At 42.7% G+C, this 21,888-nt stretch overlaps 1 protein-coding gene across 4 annotated transcripts in view; it reads right to left on the bottom strand.

The window, feature by feature from the left end:
* Nucleotides 1–21,888, bottom strand: part of LOC123614610 (CUB and sushi domain-containing protein 2-like) — a 131,471-nt gene that overhangs the window by 55,896 nt on the left and 53,687 nt on the right. For all 4 annotated transcript variants that reach the window (XM_074358031.1, XM_074358030.1, XM_074358033.1 and 1 more), the window contains exon 2: nucleotides 14,761–14,977. In XM_074358031.1, coding sequence (XP_074214132.1) covers nucleotides 14,761–14,977 — 217 coding nt within the window. The remainder of the gene's footprint in view (nucleotides 1–14,760; nucleotides 14,978–21,888) is intronic.

The raw sequence follows: 21,888 nt of genomic DNA, 5'->3' as shown, positions 1-21,888 counted from the left end.
TCGCATTTCTTCACTCTAGACATTGCTGCACTGCTCGACTTTCTTAAAGCAGTGAGTTCCTGTTACTTTTACTATTTTAAAGAAACAGCTTGAGAGACGGAGAAGATGGCGGAGTAGACGCTCGCAGGTCACCCTCTCCCACAAATACACCAAGACCCACATCTACAGACCCACTCAGCCAACCAGAGCACCTGTGGAACTCCGACAGAACACTGCCCTCTTCAAAAGATAAACACGCCAAAAATCTGGTAGGAGAAAAGGAAAAAAGAAAGAACAAAAGGCAAAGCAGCGCGGGACGGGTCCCGCGGGGAGGGAGCGGCAAAGGAGGACTGGCGCTCGCTCGCTGGGTCTCCCCTCTCCAACTGAGAGGCCAGCGGGACGGAGGGGGAGCCTCCGAGGCTCGGATCTGTACAGAGCAGCCCTTGACTAACAGAACTAAGTTAAACGGGCACAGAGCGTCCCCCCCGACACCCAGCCTGAGACGCGGGCCGGCAGCCGCGGGCAGGGCCAGGCTGCACAAGCCGGGCGGAGGACGGAAGTGGCTGCACGGAGACAGCCCCGGGGGAACGCAAGGGGCTGCGCGCCGTGGCTGTGGGTGCACAGGGCAGAACAACCTGGGCCCTCCATAAAACAGCAAGGTTGATGTGCTCTCGGGGGAAGGGTGCACACCTCCATCTCTGAAAACCCGCGGAAAGTTTTCGGGGGAAGAGAGGCGGGGCTCAGGCACAGCCGCCATATCCTCCGCGCTGAGCACTCAGGCGGGGGCGGGGGCGAAACCTGCATCCGCACCGAAGGGCTTAGCAGCCTCAAAGGCCAGACTGAGACTGGCCTGCAGCCCGGGTCAGATAGGATCCTTCCATCCTGGTCCCTCAGAGAACTTGCTCCACAAAGACAAACAAGGAGCTGGGTTTTGGCTCCGAGCAGGGACAGGGCTGATCCCTCGGTCTTCCCGAGCCCACCTGCAGAGCGCCGACCAGGGCGGAGCAGAGAGCGGAACTACCTGCGGTGCAGGTAGAGGGAGAGTGGGCCCCCCCCCCCGCCTTTCGGGCAGGAACACAGCCCCTGACCGAGGTGCTGGGAGGGGGCACGACCCGCCCTCCTACCTGGCCAGTCTGCAACATCTGACTGCGGCATCCGGAGGGGCAGCGACCCGCCCGCCCACAGCAGAGAGCTGCACCTGACCCAGTGTTAGGAGGAGGCGCGATCTGCTTGCCGACAGGTGCTGGGAGCGGCACAGAAGAGGGCGCCAACGGAGGGCCTCTGAAAACAGCAAGCTGAGCTTCCAAAACAGGACGAAGACAGAAAGACTTCACATTAAAAGCACACAGACTCCAGGAGAACACCGACAAACCCCCCCCCCCTTTTTTTTAAATCTGTTTTTACCTGTTCTATTTTCTATTACTCTCTCAATCTTTACTTCTTAATTCATTTCTATTTCTCTTGGGTTTTGATGTCCTGCTGTTGATTAGACACAGGTTTCAAATACATCTATTGATCTCCCCCCCCCCCTTTTTGTAAGGGTTTTAAAAGGACGTCTCAACCCGATTAATACTCTGCTTCAACTCACTCTTCTATTATTCATTATACACTGTTTTCAAACCCTCTTTCTCCCTTCTTTTAAAATTCTTTCTCTCTCTCTCTTATTTTTTTTTCTTTTTACCCTAAGTTCTATTCCTAAATAGGCATCAGATAGATAAAATCCTTAAGGACCAAAATAAACAACTGATACTCCATAAACCACAGTGCCAAAGAGGTATGAGCAAGACGAAGAAGCAGAAAAACCTTTCCGAATTAAAAGAACAAGAGAAATCCCCTGAAAGAAAGATCAACGAAATAGACATCGATAGCCTACTAGATCAAGATTTCAAAAAAGGAGTGATCGAATTGCTGAAGGAATTAAAAGAGATAGTGTTTAGAGATATAAAATATGTCAAAAATGAAATTGAAGCTATAAAGAAGAGCCAAGTAGAATGGGTAAACTCATTGACAGAGATGAGGAATGATCTAATAGCTGTGCAAAGCCGACTAGATAATGCAGAGGAACGAATTAGTGATCTAGAAGACAGGGCAATAGAAAGCACCCATTCAGAAGAACTACAAGAGAAGCAAATAAAAAATAATGAAAATAGCATAAGGGACCTATGGGATAATATAAAGCGTCCCAATCTTCGCATAATAGGGGTCCCAGAAGGAGAAGAAAGATCAAAGGGGATTGAAAAGGTTTTTGAAGAAATCATGACTGAAAACTTCCCAAACTTAAAGAAGGAATCAGATATCCAAGTACAGGAAGCTCAGAGGGTCCCAAACAGGAAGAACCCAAATAGACCCACACCAAGACATACCATAATCAAGATTGCCAGAGTCAAGGATAAAGAAATGATTCTAAAGGCAGCAAGAGAAAAGCAAAGAGTAAGTTACAAGGGAACCCCCATAAGGCTCTCAGCTGATTTCTCTACACAAACACTACAGGCCAGAAGGGAGTGGCAAGATATATTCAAAGCCCTGAATGAAAAAAAGATGCAGCCTAGGATCCTTTATCCAGCAAGGCTATCCTTGAGGATAGAAGGAGAAATAAAGAGTTTCACAGACAAAAAAAAAAAGCTGCAGGAGTTTAGCAACACTAAACCCATGCTAAAAGAAATATTGAAAGGGCTATTCTAAATAGAAAAGCAGCAGGATGCTACAGAAATGAGAAACACACAACTGGAAAGGTGATAATTCATGAATTACAAATAAAGTAAACATGAAATTATAAAAGAAGACATACAAATCACTGAGAGTGGGAGAGGGAGGCAGGGAAATATAGAATATTTTTTTCTTTCTTTTTAAAATTTTTTTAACAGTAGGATGGGTTTGAGATCATGTTACTATCAGTTTAATAAAAACAGTTATAGTAATGGGTTGATAGATTTACAAAAAAGGGTAACCACAAGCCAAAAATTTACAAAGGAGTCACAAAAATTAAATAAAATCCATGATAATACAAAGGAAAATTACCAAACCACAAAAGGAAGAAGAAAGGAACAAAGGGGATATACCAATTCAACTGCAAAGTTCAAAATGGCAATAAACACACATCTATCATTAATTACTGTAAATGTTAATGGACTAAATGCTCCAGTCAAAAGACACAGAGTGGCAGACTGGATAATAAAACAAGAACCTTCAATATGCTGCATACAAGAGACCCACTTTAGGGAGAAGGACACATATAGATTGAGAGTGAAAGGATGGAAAAGGATATTCCATGCAAATGGAAAAGCCAAAAAAGCAGGTGTTGCAGTACTGACTTCAGACAAAATAGACTTTAAAACAAAGGCCATAAAGAAAGATAAAGAAGGACATTTTATAATGATTAAAGGAGTGATACAAGATGAGGATATTACACTCATTAATATATATGCACCCAATATAGGAGCACCTAAGTACATACAAGAATTACTAACAGAGATAAAGGGGGATATTGATGGGAATACAATCATAGTTGGAGATTTTAACACTGCATTAACATCACTAGACAGATCTTCCAGACAGAAAATAAACAAGGCAACAGAGAAATTAAATACTACAATAGAAAAACTAGATTTGGTGGATATTTTCAGAGCATTACAGCCCCCAAAAATAGGATATACATTCTTTTCAAGTGCACATGGAACATTTTCCAGGATCGATCATGTACTTGGGCACAAAAGAAACCTCAACAATTTTAAGAAGATAGAAATCATCTCAAGCATCTTTACTGACCACAATGCCATGAAACTGGAAATCAACAACAGAGAAACAAAGGAGAAAAAAAGGAAAGCATGGAGATTAAACAATATGTTATTGAAAAAACAATGGATCAATGAGGAAATCAAAGCTGAAATTAGAAAATACCTTGAGACAAATGATAATGAAAGCACAACCACTCAAAACCTATGGGATACAGCAAAGGCAGTGCTAAGAGGGAAGTTTATAGCGATACAGGCATTCCTCAAAAAAGAATAACAATCTCAAATAAACAATTTAACCCACCACCTGAATGAATTAGAAAAAGAAGAACAAAAAGCCCCAAAAAGCAGCAGAAGGAAGGAAATAATAAAGATCAGAGAGGAATTAAATACAATAGAGATTAACAAGACCATAGAAAAAATCAACCAAACCAAAAGCTGGTTTTTTGAAAAAGTAAATAAAATCGACAAACCTCTGGCCAAACTCACAAAGAAGAAAAAAGAGAGAGCACAAATTAGCAAAATAAGAAAGGAAAATGGAGAAATTACAACAAACAAAATAGAAATATAGAATATCATACGAGAATATTATGAAAAACTATATGGAACCAAACTGGATAACCTAGAGGAGATGGACAAGTTTCTGGAAACATACTGTCCACCAAAACTGAATCAAGAAGAATCTGAACACTTGAACAATCTGATCACTAGAAAGGAAATAGAAATAGCAATTAAATACCTCCCTACAAATAAAAGTCCAGGACCGGACAGCTTCACCGGGGAATTCTACCAAACATACAAAGAAGAACTCATACCAGTCCTTCTCAAACTCTTCCAGACGATTGAAAAGGAGGGAATACTCCCAAACTCATTCTATGAAGCCACCATCACCCTGATACCAAAACCAGGCAAAGACACTACAAAAAAAGAGAATTATAGGCCAATATCACTGATGAACATAGACGCCAAAATCCTCACCAAAATTTTAGCAAATAGAATCCAACAACACATAAAAAAGATTATACATCATGACCAAGTGGGGTTCATCCCAGGGACACAAGGCTGGTTCAACATACGCAAATCAATCAGTGTAACACATCACATCAACAAGAGAAAGGACAAAAACCACATGATCACCTCAATCGATGCAGAAAAAGCATTTGATAAAATTCAACACCCATTTATGATAAAAACTCTTGCCAAAGTGGGTATAGAGGGAACATATCTCAACATAATAAAAGCTATATATGACAAACCTACAGCCAGCATAGTACTCAGCGGTGAAAAACTCTAAAGCTTCCCACTAAAATATGGGACAAGACAAGGCTGCCCACTATCACCACTCCTATTCAACATAGTCCTGGAAGTCCTAGCCACAGCAGTCAGGCAAGAGAAAGAAATAAAAGGGATCCAAATTGGAAAAGAAGAGGTAAAAGTGTCATTATATGCTGATGACATGTTAGTATATATAGAAAACCCTAAAAGGTCCACACAAAAGCTACTAGAGCTGATTGAAGAATTCAGCAAGGTAGCAGGTTACAAAATTAACGTTCAAAAATCAGTTGCATTTCTTTACACTAACGATAAATCAACAGAAGAAGAAAGTAAAGAAACAATCCCCTTTAAAATAGCACCCAAAGTAATAAAATATCTGGGAATAAATTTAACCAAGGAGGTGAAAGAATTATACACAGAAAACTATAAACCATTGATGAAGGAAATTAAAGAAGACTTTAAAAAATGGAAAGATAGTCCATGCTCTTGGATTGGAAGAATCAATATTGTTAAAATGGTCACACTGCCCAAGGCAATCTACAGATTTAATGCAATCCCTATCCAATTACCCAGGACATATTTCACAGAACTAGAAAAAATCATAATAAAATTCATATGGAACCATCAAAGACCTAGAATTGCCAAAGCATTACTGAAGAGAAAGAAAGAGGCTGGAGGAATAACTCTCCCAGACTTCAGACAATACTATAGAGCTACAGTCATCAAGACAGCATGGTATTGGTACAAAAACAGACATATAGACCAATGGGACAGAATAGAGAGCCCAGAAATGAACCCACAAACTTTTGGTCAACTCATCTTTGACAAAGGAGGCAAGAATATACATTGGAACAAAGACAGTCTTTTCAGCAAATGGTGTTGGGAAAACTGGACAGCAGCATGTAAAACAATGAAGCTAGAACACTCCCTTACACCATATACAAAAATCAACTCAAAATGGATTAAAGACTTAAACATAAGACAAGATACAATAAACCTCCTAGAGGAAAACATAGGCAAAACATTATCTGACATACATCTCAAAAATTTTCTCCTAGAAGAAATAAAAGCAAGAATAAACAAATGGGACCTAATGAAACTTACAAGCTTCTGCACAGCAAAGGAAACCAGAAGTAAAACAAGAAGAAAACCTACGGAATGGGAGAAAATTTTTGCAAGTGAAACCGACAAAGGCTTGATCTCCAGAATATATAAGCAGCTCATATGACTCAATAAGAAAAAAATAAACAACCCAATCCAAAAATGGGCAGAAGACCTAAACAAGCAATTCTCCAAGGAAGACATACAAATGATCAAAAAGCACATGAAAAAATGCTCAATATCACTAATTATCAGAGAAATGCAAATCAAAACTACAATGAGGTATCACCTCACACCAGTCAGAATGGCCGTCATTCAAAAATCCACAAATGACAAATGCTGGAGAGGCTGTGGAGAAAGGGGAACCCTCCTACACTGCTGGTGGGAATGCAGTTTGGTGCAGCCACTATGGAAAACAGTGTGGAGATTCCTCAAAAGACTAGGAATAGACTTACCATATGACCCAGGAATCCCACTCCTGGGCTTGTATCCAGAAGGAAATCTACTTCAGGATGACACCTGCACCCCAATGTTCATAGCAGCACTATTTACAATAGCCAAAACATGGAAACAGCCTAAATGTCCATCAACAGGTGACTGGATAAAGACGATGTGGTATATTTATACAATGGAATACTACTCAGCCATAAAAACCGACAACATAATGCCATTTGCAGCAACATGGATGCTCCTGGAGAATGTCATCTAAGTGAAGTAAGCCAGAAAGAGAAAGAAAAATACCATATGAGATTGCTCATATGTGGAATCTAAAAAACAAAAACAAAAACAAACAAACAAACAAAAACAAAGAGTAAATAAAGGACAGAAATAGACTCACAGACAGAGAATACAGACTTGTGGTTACCAGGGGGGTGGAGGGTGGGAAGGGATAGACTGGGATTTCAAAATTGTAGAATAGACTACACTGTATAGCACAGGGAAATATACACAAAATGTTATGATAACTCACAGAGAAAAAAATGTGACAATGAGTGTGTATATGTCCATGAATAACTGAAAAATTGTGCTGAACACTGGAATTTGACACAACATTGTAAAATGATTATAAATCAATAAAAAATGTTAAAAAAAAAAAAAAAGAAACAGCTTGAAAAGAAAAATGGAATGAATTTTTTAAAAAGAAATGGAGTGAATGCAAATGAATCCAAAGCAGTGACAAGGCATCTTGGTGTGGGGAAGAAAGCCTGGTTTCTGGCCCTAGGAGACCCATTGTCCCCTCCTCCACTAGCCACTTAGCAGCTAAGAGATGCTTACTTAACCTCTGCAAAGAAAATTCATACTCCCCATGTCATGCGGGAGTTGTTGAATCGTTACATAACCTGTGTAAAGCCTGTTTAAGATCTTTTGGTGTGCCCCCACTTCCAAGGGACATGTGACAAGCTCCCAGCATGGCATATAAGGCCTCTGGTGATCTGATCTGGCCATGCCCCCACCTCCCCACAACACCCCACCCACAGTGGACCCTCTGCACCTCGCCTTTCTCCCGATTTTGCCTTGACCTGAGCACATAACATTCTCTTGGCTTAAAACACTCTCCCCACCCCTCCTCCTTCCACACACTATCAGGGATCCCTTCCTCTGGAGAGCACTCATTCATTCACTCCCTAAACATTTGTTGAGCACCTCCTATGGGCCAGACCTCGGAGATGCAATGGAGAGTAAAACAGAACCAGTCCCTGTAGTCAAGGGGCTTAGTCTTGTGAGCGAATGGGCAGAAATCAAAGAATCACACACATGAACGTGTAAAGCCGTGAAGGACGGATGTGCGGGACCTGAGGGGCATCACAGGTCAGTCTGCCCAGGTTGGAAAGCAGGGGTGTCTCAGAGCAGTTCCCAAGTGAGAGAGTGACAGGTGAGCTGAGATATGGAAAGTGAGTGAGCAGTAACTAAGCAAAGGGCAGACGGAGGGAGGGCATCCTAGACCCACAGATCAGCATCTACAAATATCTCCCCAAGACTAGGTCAGGTTCCCCAGCCGTAGTCTCCTGGACTATCTTGCCTGCTTACTATCTGTCTCCCTAAAGAGACTGCAAGTTCCTTGAAAGCAGAGGCTGTCTTGTTAACTGCTATGGCTGTGCTCCTGGTAGGCATTCAGTAAACGTTGAATAAATGGCCATGAGTGAATGAGTGGATGAATGAATGTGTCTAGCATGGTGTCTGGCCCGTAAGAGGTGCTCAGGGGCATCATTTCTTCTTTCTCCTTTCCAGTGTCCTCCCTCTGTTTCAGTCCTCAACAAGGATGCCCCCGCATCCCCACAGGCCTGTCCAGCCACCTCCTGCCCACAAGAGCACATTCTCAAGGTACTCTGGGGAGAGCACCCTCCAAGGACAACCCTACGGATGTGCGAGACACATTTTTTAAGGAATCCAACAGGCAGGTCCTTTAGGGGCCTCTGCTGCAATACATAGCCATAAGAACACAGTAAATCTAGCAAATTTGTGGATTTTTTACAACTTCCAAACAGGTGTCTAATGCCAGTTGAGTGAAATCTGCCACCAGCCCCATATGACTAAAACTGCATTCCACCTTAGGCTGGTGACAGAATGTGTATTGCCGGTAATGGAGGGAACGAGTTGCAGTGTTTCCCACCACTTGAGCCCAAATGTCTAAACTGAGGGATACTTAGCTGTGCTTAACTGATGCAGTCATCACCCATGCCCTGTAAACCCACCAACGCACAGTGATGTAGTTTATCAGCAGCATCTCCATAGATGATGTTTGCTCGCATTCCATTAGAAAACTTCATCCCACATTAAACCACAGTGCAATAGGATGCTTGCCAGCCCAGAAAGGCCACCTAATTGTGCAAAAGCCGGGATGTGGGGATTGTTTCAGTAATTCATCCAGGCAGGGCTGACACTGCATTATCTGGGAGGCTCTTTGTTCTTTCCTTGCTAATTTCCAAACTCCTACAGGCTCCCCAGCCTTCAGGACGAGCTCCTGCCCCCATTTCCCACCCTGATCCATTATGAGAAGAATCTGATCAGCTTCTATTGTAAATTTAATTTCAAGCAGCCAGACGCTGCCTTCTGGCACCCTGGGATGTTGCTCCTTGTGACTAGCTTTAGATGAAATGTGAGATGCTTTCAAGAAGATGGCAGTGAACTCCTGGTGGAGAAAGGGAGTCGTTGAGAGATGAATGGCATCTGCACGTAGAACAAGCTGTGTGCAGTGTGCCTGTTGGCACCTCTTCACTAGCGATGCCAGGTGCAACAGCCGCTACAGAGCATCCCTGAGAGTTCCCCATTTTGCAGAGGAGGAAACTGAGGCTCAGATGGGTTGACTCACTTGTCCAAGGTCCCTGACACAGAAGTAGGGTTAGCACTTATGGATGTCTAAAGGCCTTAGCTCCTTAATCACCTACCTTGGGATTTCTCAGCCTCAGCACCACTGGCATTGGTTGTTGGCGGCTGTCCTGTGCGGGGTAGGATGTTTAGCAGCATCCCTGGCCTGGACACACTAGGTGCCATGGCCCCCCTCCAACTGTGACAACAAAAGTGTCTCCAGACATTGTCAAGTGTCTCCAGACATTGTCAAATGTCTCCTGGGGGTCAAAATCACTTTCAGTTGACAACCACTGTTCTACTTCATGTCTTATAAATTTACTGGGTTTTTGTGTGTATCTTTTTGCTTTAATTGTGTTTTCCAATGTTTTTCTACCAACATACAAGTATTCCTTTTATTTATATCTCATCACAATTCAAAGCAGTTTGTGCACATTATTTAATGTAACCCTCACCAACCAATCTAAAGGTAGATACTCATATACCCACTTCATGGATGAGGATACTGAGGATATGAATCAAAGTGACTTGTCTATGCCAAGTGGTTAGTGAGGAGCTGGAACTCAAATTCACATCACCCACGTGCAAGATGTATATTTCACTGCATGGCTCAGCCACAGCCAGACATCGTAGAAGGACTAACTCCCAGCCTCAAGAAGCTCAGAATCTAACCAGGAGGGAAACTCATTGCTCACAACACAACCCACGAGCAAGCAGGTGGAGAAAGGTGAGTTTAAAGAGGTTGGGGAGTGAGGTGGGGTGGTGATGATTTAGCCTTTTGTTGGAATGCATCCATAAATAAAGGGGAAAGGATTGAAGGGAAGGGAAGAAATGCACAAAGAACAGAACTGAAAACTTAACGCCTGTCAAGTTTGAGATAGAAAGCCCCAGTGATGCAGAGAGGACCCTGCTGCAGGCTTCCTGCCAGCCCTGCCCCACTGCTGGGCCACCGTGTGATCTGTATCGCCACCCACGAGGAATGACTTCTCCTTAGCCCACCCCCTTCTTCCGTGTCCATCCTCCATATCTGATCTAAAATGGATGGACCACAGAGGAAGTGTCGTGACAGGTGCCAAAGACCTCTAGAGCAGCCTGAGTTCCTAGGTCTTAAGAACAGAAGGAAGGACATGGAAGGATGCAGATAGTGTTTACGGACCACTCAGGGATGTGGAGCAGGTGGCTCACGTTCAACAACCCCGTAAGGTGGGTCAGTGTCACCTCCATTTTACAGATGAGGCTCAGAGAAGCCAAACCTTGCACAGGTCACAGCACAAATAAATGCAGAAGCCAGCTGTGTATAAATCTAGGCTTGTCACCACCGTGCCCTACTGTCTCACAGAAAAACACTGTGAGAGGAGGTGACCTTCCTGTTCTTGGAGATGAATGAAGAAAAACATCAGTGCACAAAATACCCTGGAGAACACATTTTACTGGAAACTGGAATTCACACCATGTTTTCTGCTTCCAAGCCAGACACCGTGGACTCATCCTCCATCCCTTCCTTTGTCATGCACCCACTCCACAATTCCCGTAAATCCCCGCTGAACTCCAGGGACCACACTTTCCCATAATATCATACAAACCCAGGCCATCTCCTCTAGCTCAGGCCACCACCATCTCTTGCCTGGCCTGGCAGCCACCAGTCTGGCCCCCACCCCAACGCATTTTCCACATTGCAGCCAGATTATACCAAAATCCTCTGCTTAAAAAGCTTCATGAGAAGGGCGTCTACCAGATGCTTACAGCTAACAGCATACTTCATGGTGGAAAACTGAACATTTTAAGATCAGGAACAAAGTAAGGATGTCCACCTCAGCATTTCTATTCAATACTGTACTGGAGGTTTTATCCACTGCAGTTAAGCATAAATAAATAAACAGCATCCAGATTAGAAAGGAAATACTAAAACCGTTTTTATTAACAGATAATAAAAAAAATCTATCTGCGCTATTAATAACAAGTCCAGCAAGGTCACAGGATACAAAATTAATACACAAAACTCAGTTGTATTTCTACATATTAGCAATAAATAATCCAAAAATAAAATAACTCTATTCACAATAGCATCAAAAAGAAGAAAAATCTTAAGAGAAATGTCCAGATCAAGATGGAGAGCCAAGACAACATGTTAAACTCCCCTAAACTCTCCTTCAATCTGACCTCCTAAATTCTCATGGAAATAATCTAAGGTATGTAAAAAGAGAGACTATATATGCCCAGGTGGGAAACTAGGAAAAAGAGACATGCATCTACATGCTACAGACACCAAAGAATTTCTACAAGATGCAGCAGTGGTGACACCTAAGAACGAGACCCACTAGACAGGATGTTAACAGAAAAATACAGCTTAAAATGTGCTCTCAAGAAGTAACATTAACCACTAGGGGAATAAAAATCATAGAAGAGGTAAAGAAAATTTGCACTTAAAGATGAAAAAATGGAAATAAGGAAAGTAAGGAAGGAAGCTTAAAAAGAGAAAGTATTAAATACTATATAAGAACAAACACAGCAGTTAATCACCAAAAAGTCTGAGTGAATTAAACTTATCTGTTAAAGAATAAAAATCTTCACAAAAGATTTAAAAACAAAAATCTAAGCGATACATATAAAGCAATGACATAGAAGTATTAAAAATAGAGGCATTGACAAGGATGGACAATAAATGCAAAAGAAAACAAAAGTGGTACTATTGGCGTCAAAGTAGAATTTAAGGCAAAAAAATGGGGGATACGGATAACTTTTATTTTGAAAAAACTATAATTCACCCTGAAGATTTGATGTTTAAAAATACATGCTGAAGAGTATAAACCTAGGGATAAAAGGAGAAATTGTCAAAAACAATAGTGAAAATGTGAAGACAACACATTGCTGATCCTTGACAGACATCACTTAGACAATGAATAAGAAATTAGAAAAATCAAACAATATTAATAACATGAATTTTTTCACCCTTCAACTGCAGAGTATATTCTTCTCAAATAGTCATAGAACATTTACCAAAAAAATGATCTTATACTGAGAGAAAAAAGTCAACAAATTTCCCAAAATAGAAATCATAATCTGATCATAATGCAATACAACTAGATAATAATTTCTTGAGTATAAAAAATATTACTTGGAAAATTTGAGGGAAAAAAACCCCTAGAGTCAAGGAAGGAAGGAACAAAACTGCAATTAGAGACTGTTTCTAAAATAACAACTATCCATCAAAATTTATGGGATGTGGTCAAAGTTGTACTTAGGGAAAAATGCCTAAGAAATGTTTTTATTCTCAAACAAGAAATAGTGAAACTAATTCAATTCATGGAAACAACAAAAGAGCGACACCAGCCTAAGGTAAGTGGGAGAGAAGAATGAATAAAGATAAAGGAATCAGTAAGTTAGATAATAGCAAAGGAATAAAATTGATAGCCCTAGAGTTGGAACTTTGGAAAGACCCATAAAACAGGCAAACTTCCGGCAAGACTAATTGAGTAAAAAGAAAGAAAACACAAATGCACGGAGCAGATGCAAGAAAGGAGATGGGATCTCAGATACTGTGGAGGCAGAGCGCTTGCGTGGGAAAACTGTGTAAGATTTTGAGACGAACCAAAATGAGCACATCAGTAAGATGACAGGGACAAGGGGCCCAAGCAGGGGTGACCTAGTGAAGGTACTGGGAGCCTTAATTAAACATGGCTGGTTGGCCAGCGTGGGCTGTGCCCTGGCTGGGAACATATCCAGGGCCTTCCCTGCCAGGACCATCTCCCTAGGTCATGGAAACCCCCACCCTTCCAGGCCAGAGCAATCCTCACCTCTGGGGTCTTGTACACTTCACTCTCAGAGCCAGAAAACCCAAGTGTCAGAAAATAGAGCTCTGACCACACATGCGCGGACCCTGCCTTAAGAGCAAAGAAAGCTGGAAGGTAACTTCAGCCATCTGCACCCCAACCAACTGCCCCCCTGGCCTGATCTGCCTTTCTGTCTTTCACATTCATCAGCAAGCGTCTATGGGGGTGCCCTACAGATGGTGTCACCTGAGCTGGACATCTGATGCACGGGACTCACTCCCATGGGCTTTCATTCAGGCTCATGGTTTTAAGTACTATCCAGTCCCAGTCTCCCGATTTTATATCTCTAGCCCTGATGTCCTTGAACTCTAAATTCACACATTCAAGTCCAGGCCTGCCTCCCCAGTTAGCATGTAACCTCCAGAAAGACAGTGGCTTTGTTTTGCTCCCTGCTGCCTCCCCAGCACCCAGGCCAGTGTCTGGGATGTAGTAGGTGTTCATGAAACATTTAGGGGATGAGTCAGTGAGGAGGACTCCAGTCCCTACATCCAAGTTTCACTGAACACCTACTGTGCGCCAATCACTGTGGAATGTCAAGGGTGGATGGACAGGCCTGGTCTTGTCCAAGAGGGGCTACTAGTCAGGGGAGTCCCAGAGGCCCATCTCTGCTGCAGGCTTGGCAGTCTCAGCTCCGCACTGCCTGGGAGGGCAGGCAGTGAGCTGGAAGAGGGCTGGTGCTGTCTTGGGAATGCTGTTTATGACTCTGCTCCAAGAGTACCTCAGACAAAGCCTTGAGGTTAAGGGCTTGGCTGGGAACTGCTCATTAGTGCATCATCAATTAGCACCCTAGGCTCCCCAGGGCTTGACTGGTAAACCATTAACTCTTTGTCTCCCTGGGGAGCCCAAAGCCTATCCGGCAGGACCAGGACAAGACTGGTGATGAAGCATGGCAGGCCACCAGGGCAACAAAACCTGGAGGGCTGTGACTCTGGGATCTTTACCTTTGCCCCAGAAAAGCCTGCCCCTTCTGCAGAGGCCTCCTTCCCTGTCTCCCTCCTTGATATTTCGCCCTCTTCATAGTTTTCTCATCCATCAGTTGCCATGGGGTTGGAGACAGTGGGAACTTCCCCAAACTCCCAATTCTACATCCACAGCCAAGACCACACAGAGACAAATTCCAATAAAGCATTAATGGTTTTCGAGGACAAGATGCAAGTCCTAGTCACTATTAGCCTTCAACTCCCATCTGCTGAGCCCAAAGGAAGAAAGCATATTTCTCTGTGTGCAAACAGATATACCGACATATACACAAGATGCATGCAAAGTCAGTTTCAATAGAAGGACTTGCATTTCTCTACATGCATTCTATCTAGACTTGCCAGATGTCCTACCCATCAATCCTGCCTACTGGGAACCTCCAAGCAGGAGAAAGGAGTGGGGAAATGTAAAGAAAGCAGAGGAGTTGAGGGCGGGCCTCATAAAACAGAGATCTTTGTTAATGACCATAAACCTTTCATCCCAGCCGGCCAGTTGGTTCTTCTTCTCAGTGAGCCTGGCTCAGGGCCCAGCTGTCGGCCATGGGAAGGGGTGGGTGGTACCTGGTTCGCAGGTTCTCTGGCTGGGGCGGCCCATCAAACACCGACAGCACGTCAAAGTCCTCCTCCAGGGCGAAGGACTGGAACACGAGCTGGATCCTGTGCTGGTCCTCCGCGGTGATGGTCCACGTGCAGTTGGCGTAATTGGGGTAGCCATATGGGAACCCGGGGCTCTCGACCGTCCCACTGGGGCCCTGCAGTTGGAATGTGCAGTTCTGGCCTGGGAGAGAGAAAGGGAGCGGTTCAGTATGGCCGGCAGATCTCTGAGAACCTCCCGGAGAGGTGGGAGCAATGTGTTAGAGGGTCATTTACCCACTTTTCCAAGGGCTTCCTCCAGAACCACTCGGTGCTCAGCACAGAGGGAGGGGAGGGGGGTGACTGACACTGAGTGCCAGCTGGCTCGTGCCGGCCACTGTCCAGGTGACAAAATGTGCATCCTTGTACTCAAGCCTCAGAACAATTCTGTGAGGTAGGAAACGAAGGCTCAGGGAGTTTGAACTAAAAGGCCAGCAGCCCAGATGGAACAACCTCTTTTACAACATTAAATGCTAGAATGATGATTTCAAACCTGCTCCGTTTTCCACAGCCTCCTGACCCTCCAGGCCCCTCCTCCTACCCCCTGCCCTCTCTTCCCACTCTCCACAGAAAATGAAAGCCATCAGTGGGGGTTTCATTGTCTCCCCAACGGCAAACCCGTCTAGCCTACTCCACACTGTCTTAGATGAACCTCTGCTCCTTCCATCTAAGCACATTCCTTCCAATGTGCACTTTGGATCCCATCCCTCCCTAATCTTCAAGAACCTCATATATGTTCCTCTCTTATGTATGTTATATGTACGTGTTCAGTCGTTTCCTCTCCACTAGAACTTTCCCATTTTAAACATGCTCAAGACTCTATCGTTAAGAAAACAGCTCCCCCTCCACTCCTCACTTCCCTCCAGCCTTGTCACTCTCTTCCCCTTCACAGCCGAATTTTTAGAAAACACAATCTGTCTATACTTTCGGTCTTCATTTCCTTACTTCCAGCCCTGTCAGTTCTGCGTTCTGCTCCTGTTGATCCACCCAAACAGGTCCACTAAGGTCACTGATGGGTCCAGGGGATACTGTTCGGTCTTCATTTTCACAGACCTCTCTCTCAGCTGCCTCTAAAGCTGCTATTCGCACCTCCCTTTGGAAACAGCCCTCCCACCGCCCAGACCAGAGCATCTCAGACTATGCTGTGCACAGGCATCGCCTGGGGACCTGGGTGAAATGCAGATTCTGGGGCCTGAGAGTCTGCTCGTCTACCTGGCACCCTGGTGATGCAACAATGCCTTGAGCAGCATGGACCCCAGCTTCCTTTCGCATCACCGCAATCTCCATCTTTCCTCCCACTGCTCTTTCTCTGGCTCCTTTCCAGGCTCAGTGTGGGAGCCTCTCCTCCTCTCTGTCCAGTAGAGGATCTGCCTCCTTGTGCCCCAATGACTCACAACTTCACAGTCCAGGCCAGACCTCCCTCTGAGCTCCAGACCCGACACCTCCTTTGGGATGTTCAGGCTCGTGACGCCCCTCCCTACCCTTTCCTTACATCTTCCTCTCCTTCACAGCCACATGGACAACCTATCACCCTGTCTCTATCTCCACTTCCCCTAACCCCACATCATTCTCTCCCCTAGACTGCTATAATAACCTCCTAATTGGCCAGCCACATTTACTCTGGTCCTTGCCAACACAACAGCTCGGGGTGTCTTTTCAGAACAGAAATCTGATCAGGTCACCTCCCCTTTCCCCCACCTACATCAACCCTTCCATGGCTCCTCAATGCTCTTCAACAAGGAAAAATCACTTGTAGACCTGTGAGGCTCTCTGCATGGTCTGGTCCTTAGTGACTTCCTAGCCTCATGTCCACCAGCTTTTCCAGTTGAACCCTGCCCTTCTAAAGGACCTGAATAGACATTTCTCCAAAGCAGATATACAAAGGGCTAAAAGGTACATAAAAAGATGCTCAGCATCACGGGTCATGAAGGAAATGCAAATTAAAACCACGGGGAGATAGCACACCTGTTAGAATGATTGTCATCAAAAAAACAACGGATAACAAACACTGGCATGGATGTGGACAAAAGTGAACCCTAGTGCACTGTTGGTGGGTTTGTAAATTTGGTATGGCCAGTATGGAAAACAGCATGGAGGTGCCTCAAAAAATTAGAAATAGAACTACCATATGATCCAGCATTCCACCTCTGGGAATATATCCAAAGGTAACAAAAACATTAACTTCTAAAAGGTATCTAAACCTCCACGTTCATAATAGCAGTATTCACAATACCTAAGACATGGAAACAGCCTAAGTGTCCATTGAGGGATGAATGGATAAATAAGTTGGTAAACAAATATAAATAAATATGTGTACACACACACACACACACACACGTGCATGTGCGCACAATGGAATATTATACTGTCATTAAAAAACAAGGAAATCCTACCATTTGCAACAACATGGATGGACCTTGAAGACATCATGCTAAGTGAAATAAGTTACACAGAAAAAAACAAATCAAATACTTCATGATCTCATTTACATGTGGAATTTAAAAAAGCAAACAAAACCCCAAGCAACAACAACAACAACAAAAAACAAACTCATCGAAAAAAGAGATCAGACTTGTGGTTACCAGAGGTGAAGGATGGGGAGAAAGGGGAATTGGAGGGAGCTGGTCAAAAGATACAAACTTCCAGTTATAAAATAAATAAGTACTAGGGATGTAATGTAAAACATGATGACTCTAGCTAGCTCTGCTGTATGATATATGGGAAGGTTGTTAAGAGAAAAGATCCTAAGAGCTCTCATCACATTTTTTTCCCTTTATTCTTTTCTTCTTTCTTTTCTTTTCATTGTTTCTATATGAGAAAATGAATGTTAGCTGAACCTGCTGTGGTAATCACTTCACAATATATGTAAATCAAACTATCATGCTGTATGCCTTAAGTTTATATGGTGAAGTATGTCAATTATTTCTCAATAAAACTAGCAAAAAAAAAAAAAAAACAAACCCTACCCTTCGCAGTCCTTTGTACTGGCCACAGGACCTTTGCATATGCTGTTCTCACTTCCTAGAACACTCTTCCCTCCCTTTTTGGCATATTTATCTTTCAGCTCTCAGTCAAGTGTCTCTTTGACTAGCTCACACCCCCTATTACATGCTTTCATGACACCAGTGTCTGTCTTTGGTAGCACTTATCATAGAAGCAAATTTCCATGCTTCCATGTGATTGATTCATAAGCACCTGTCTTCTCACCAGGCTATAAGCTCCATGTGAAGACAGACCATCCTTGAGATTTCCTATCTCTAAATCCATACCCCAAGCTCAGTACCAGACACAAGGCAAGTTTTCAATCATTTAATATATTGCTTGTATTCAGTGAGTGTTTAGTTAGACTCTCTTCTAAGAACTTTACATATATTAACTTGTTTAATCCTCACAATAGCCCTATGAGGTGGGTACTGTTCATATCATCTCCATTTTACAGATGAAGAACTAAGGCAAAGAGAAATTAAGGGTGGGGGCCCAAGTCACACTGTTACTCAGAGATGGGATTCAAATGTAAGGGGTCCACTTCAGATCCACCTTCTCAATTATGATACACATAAACTGACTCAACACTAAAATTTTCTAAAGCCCACTTTAGGGATTAACTGACAAAGGACAGTTAATCTCTAAAATGACTTTACTATTTAAAAAATCTCTTTTAAAAAAGAAGGATAGCACAAACTATCCCATTAAAAGAGAAAAACAGTTAAGGTCTTCTGAAAAAATGCTAAATGAGCATTTAATAAAATTAGACATGTAACCCTGATTAAAATAAGCATTTGGAAGTAGGAGAAAGAATATTTCCTTAGCATGATGGAGCATCCATTTTAGAACAATAACCCATACCGCACTTACAGTTGAAACACCTGATTAAGATCAGGAATGAGATAGAAATGTTACTATCACCTCTGAGATTTCACACCTTATTGGAAAGCTAATCCATGCAACCCACGAAAAAGAAATGAGAAAGGAGCCAGCAAAAATATGATTTGCAGATGATATATTAATATACCCAGAAAACCCAGGAGAATCAATTAGAAAGCTATTAGAACTAATAAAAAATTTTGGTAAAGTAGCCAAAAGCAAAGTAAGTACACAAAATCAATGACATTTCCATATGGCGGTGACAAATAAAACAGAAAGAAAAAGGGTCTTATTTATGATAACTACAAACTGCATATAATAAATAGAAATAAACTTAATCAGAAATGGGCAGTCACTGTATAAAAATAACTTTTAGAGAGGGATAAAAAATTTGAATAATTGGAGAGACATAACATAATCTTGAGTGGAAAGACGAACTCCTGAAAGGTTAATTTAGAATATTAACCTTTTGAAAAGTTATTGAAAAGTTCATTTATAAGCTTAATGCAGTTCTGATCAAAAGCCCAGCAACCTGTTTTAAATTTAGTAAAAAAGGATACCTAAGTTTAACTGGAAAAATGGACAGTCGCAGACAACGGTTATTTTTTGAAAAGGCAGAACTGTGGCATTCTAATCCTACAAGATACTAAACAGAATCACCAGTGATGTTTATGCAAATAACATGGAGGTGGTCCAAGACTGGACAGGCAGAACATGAAACAACATTACAGGAATAGCCCTAAATCCACATAAAAATTAAAATATGTATATGACAGCATTAAAAATCAATGAGAAAAGAAAAACACTTTGCAAGGTCAACTAATTAAATGTCTGAGGAAAGAATTAAGTTACCTCGTCAATTCACACCATGTACTAAAACAAATTCCAGATGGAGTAAAGAGTTAGAAGTTTTTTTTTTAAAAAAGAAAAAAGGCAAAAAAATAATTAGAGGAAAATATACCCAAATAATTATCTGACTCTCATTTTCTGAATGTAAAAGCTATGGAAGATATTACAAGATCGATAGTTTATACAAAAAGCATGTGTAGGTTAAAGAAAGAAATAAAATCAAAGGGCCCACCAAGAAGTTTTGTGGATAAGTAATACGTTTAATAGAGAAAGAACTATTACTAATCCTAGGAAAACAACAATATTATAATTGAAAAACTGGTCAGGGTCTTGAACAAGTTAGTTCACAAAGGAAGACATAACTAGCCCAGAAACCAGAAAAATACTCAACTACAATCATAAGGAAATAAAGCTCATCTCTACAACCTTCAGCGGAGCCCCCAGTTCACTTTCCTGAACTTCACCTCACTGACAGATCTACTTGGCTCACGTCTCTAAAACCTGTCTGGTGATGTCATCACACCACATCATTCATTCTTTCATGCATTCATTCCTCTAGGTTAGACCCTGTGACGGGCCATGGGGCCTGGATCATAGATTGGGCATAAACAAATACCTCCATGTGGCAGGACCGAGGTAAAGAGATGCCCAGAATGATTCTGGAGCATTGACCCCACAGGGGCCACACCTTAAGGACCATCCGCATTCGTGTCCTGGGCAACCATTGACACCAACATTCACCACCACCCCCAGCATCCCAACAGCTGCCTCCTCCCAGGCCTGTGTGAGTCTGCAGTTTCTGATTCAGAACCTGGATATGATCTCCCGCTGTGGAGAAAGAAACTAGAGGGGCTCAGAACAGAGCCCCTGGGAACATCTTTGGCAGATAGGGACAATAAAAGTGATAGAGTAGGAAGCAGGGAGGCTGGTAGAATGGTGGGAGGAGAACCAGAGGGTAGTTCCATACAGGAGAAAGGGACTCCATTGGAAGTAAGGATGCTGAGAATGGGAGCCCCGTCCTGGTTCCTGCTGCATCCCCAGTGCCTAGAATTCAGTAAGTATTTGCTGTATGGATACATGAATTTCAGTAAAGACAGGTGGTGGGTGACAAGGTGGACAGAGGCCAGATTGTCATAAATAAAGGCAAGATTGGCTAATGAGACGGCAGAGGTCATTACATTTTAAACAATAGTGAATACAATTTGCTCCTTGTAGAAAATTTGGAAAATAGAGGCAAGAATAAAAAAGAGGAAACATTACAATCTCACCTTCCTTCCAGAGGCAACTGCTGTTAATATTTTCTTTATTTTTTCCTAAAATGTTCCATGCATATTTCACATCATTGCAATAATATAGTATATGTAATTCTGTGGGCTCTTTTTTCAGTGAATTATTCTTCAGTCTTATGTGACAAAAGGCAACGTGCACTTGTAATATGCCAGGATATGCATACAGGCAAGCCAAAGATGTATTAAAAAGACAAATGGATCTCTGATCTCGCCCCCATCCACACACTCCAAAGCTTCCAAAGTTAACAGGCAGGTATGTGTCCCTCTCCAACCTTCTCCTCTTTCATGCAAACAAATGGACACATTCCACGCTCCGGGAGAATTTGTATCACTTTGCTTTAAAAATGAGATGGTACTTTAGCTCATTTCTCTGCAACTTGCTTTCTCATTTAACAATACATCAGGGACACCTTCCAGGTCAGTAGATACATATCTAACTTATTTTTTTATATAAATGTGTAATATTCCACCGCATGGATGTATCTCAATTTATTGAACCACTCCCCCGTTGATGGCCATTCAGGTCATTTCTCGGTTTTCTTTTGCAACAATTCAGTAAACATTATAACATGAGCTTTTCTCCCAAGATATTGAATCTATTCATACACTGCATTTTAAAAGGATGCACCACATTCCAGTATATGGTTATACTACAGTTTACTCAACCATTCTTCCTATTTCTAAACATTTAAATTGTTTCTGGGGTTTTTTTTCCATTATAAATGAGACCTGGACTCTTAGTAAGGTCTGGTGACAGCATGCTGGTCAGTGCAGTGGAAAATGCTTTTCCGTGGCCAGAGTCCCAGAATGAATGTTCACTTATGCAGGAACTGTGTCCAGCTTTGGTTTCCGGGGGGGGGGGGGCGGCTGTAGGGTATTGTCCATATGAAGCTGGCTGACCTCGGTGGCAGGTGCCGTTGGAGATGGTTAGATAGGGCTGGATGCCAGACTCGTTTGGAAGTCTCCCTGGAATCAAATGTTGGTTAGTTACTGAGCTGACAAAGTTAAAACCCTGAGCAGCCACACCAGATTGAAACGTCGAGTGGGAGGCCAT

The sequence above is a fragment of the Camelus bactrianus genome, chromosome 35, assembly GCF_048773025.1.
Source record: "Camelus bactrianus isolate YW-2024 breed Bactrian camel chromosome 35, ASM4877302v1, whole genome shotgun sequence".
In the NCBI taxonomy this organism is placed as follows: domain Eukaryota; kingdom Metazoa; phylum Chordata; class Mammalia; order Artiodactyla; family Camelidae; genus Camelus; species Camelus bactrianus.
This window is presented reverse-complemented; position numbering and strand designations above follow the sequence as displayed.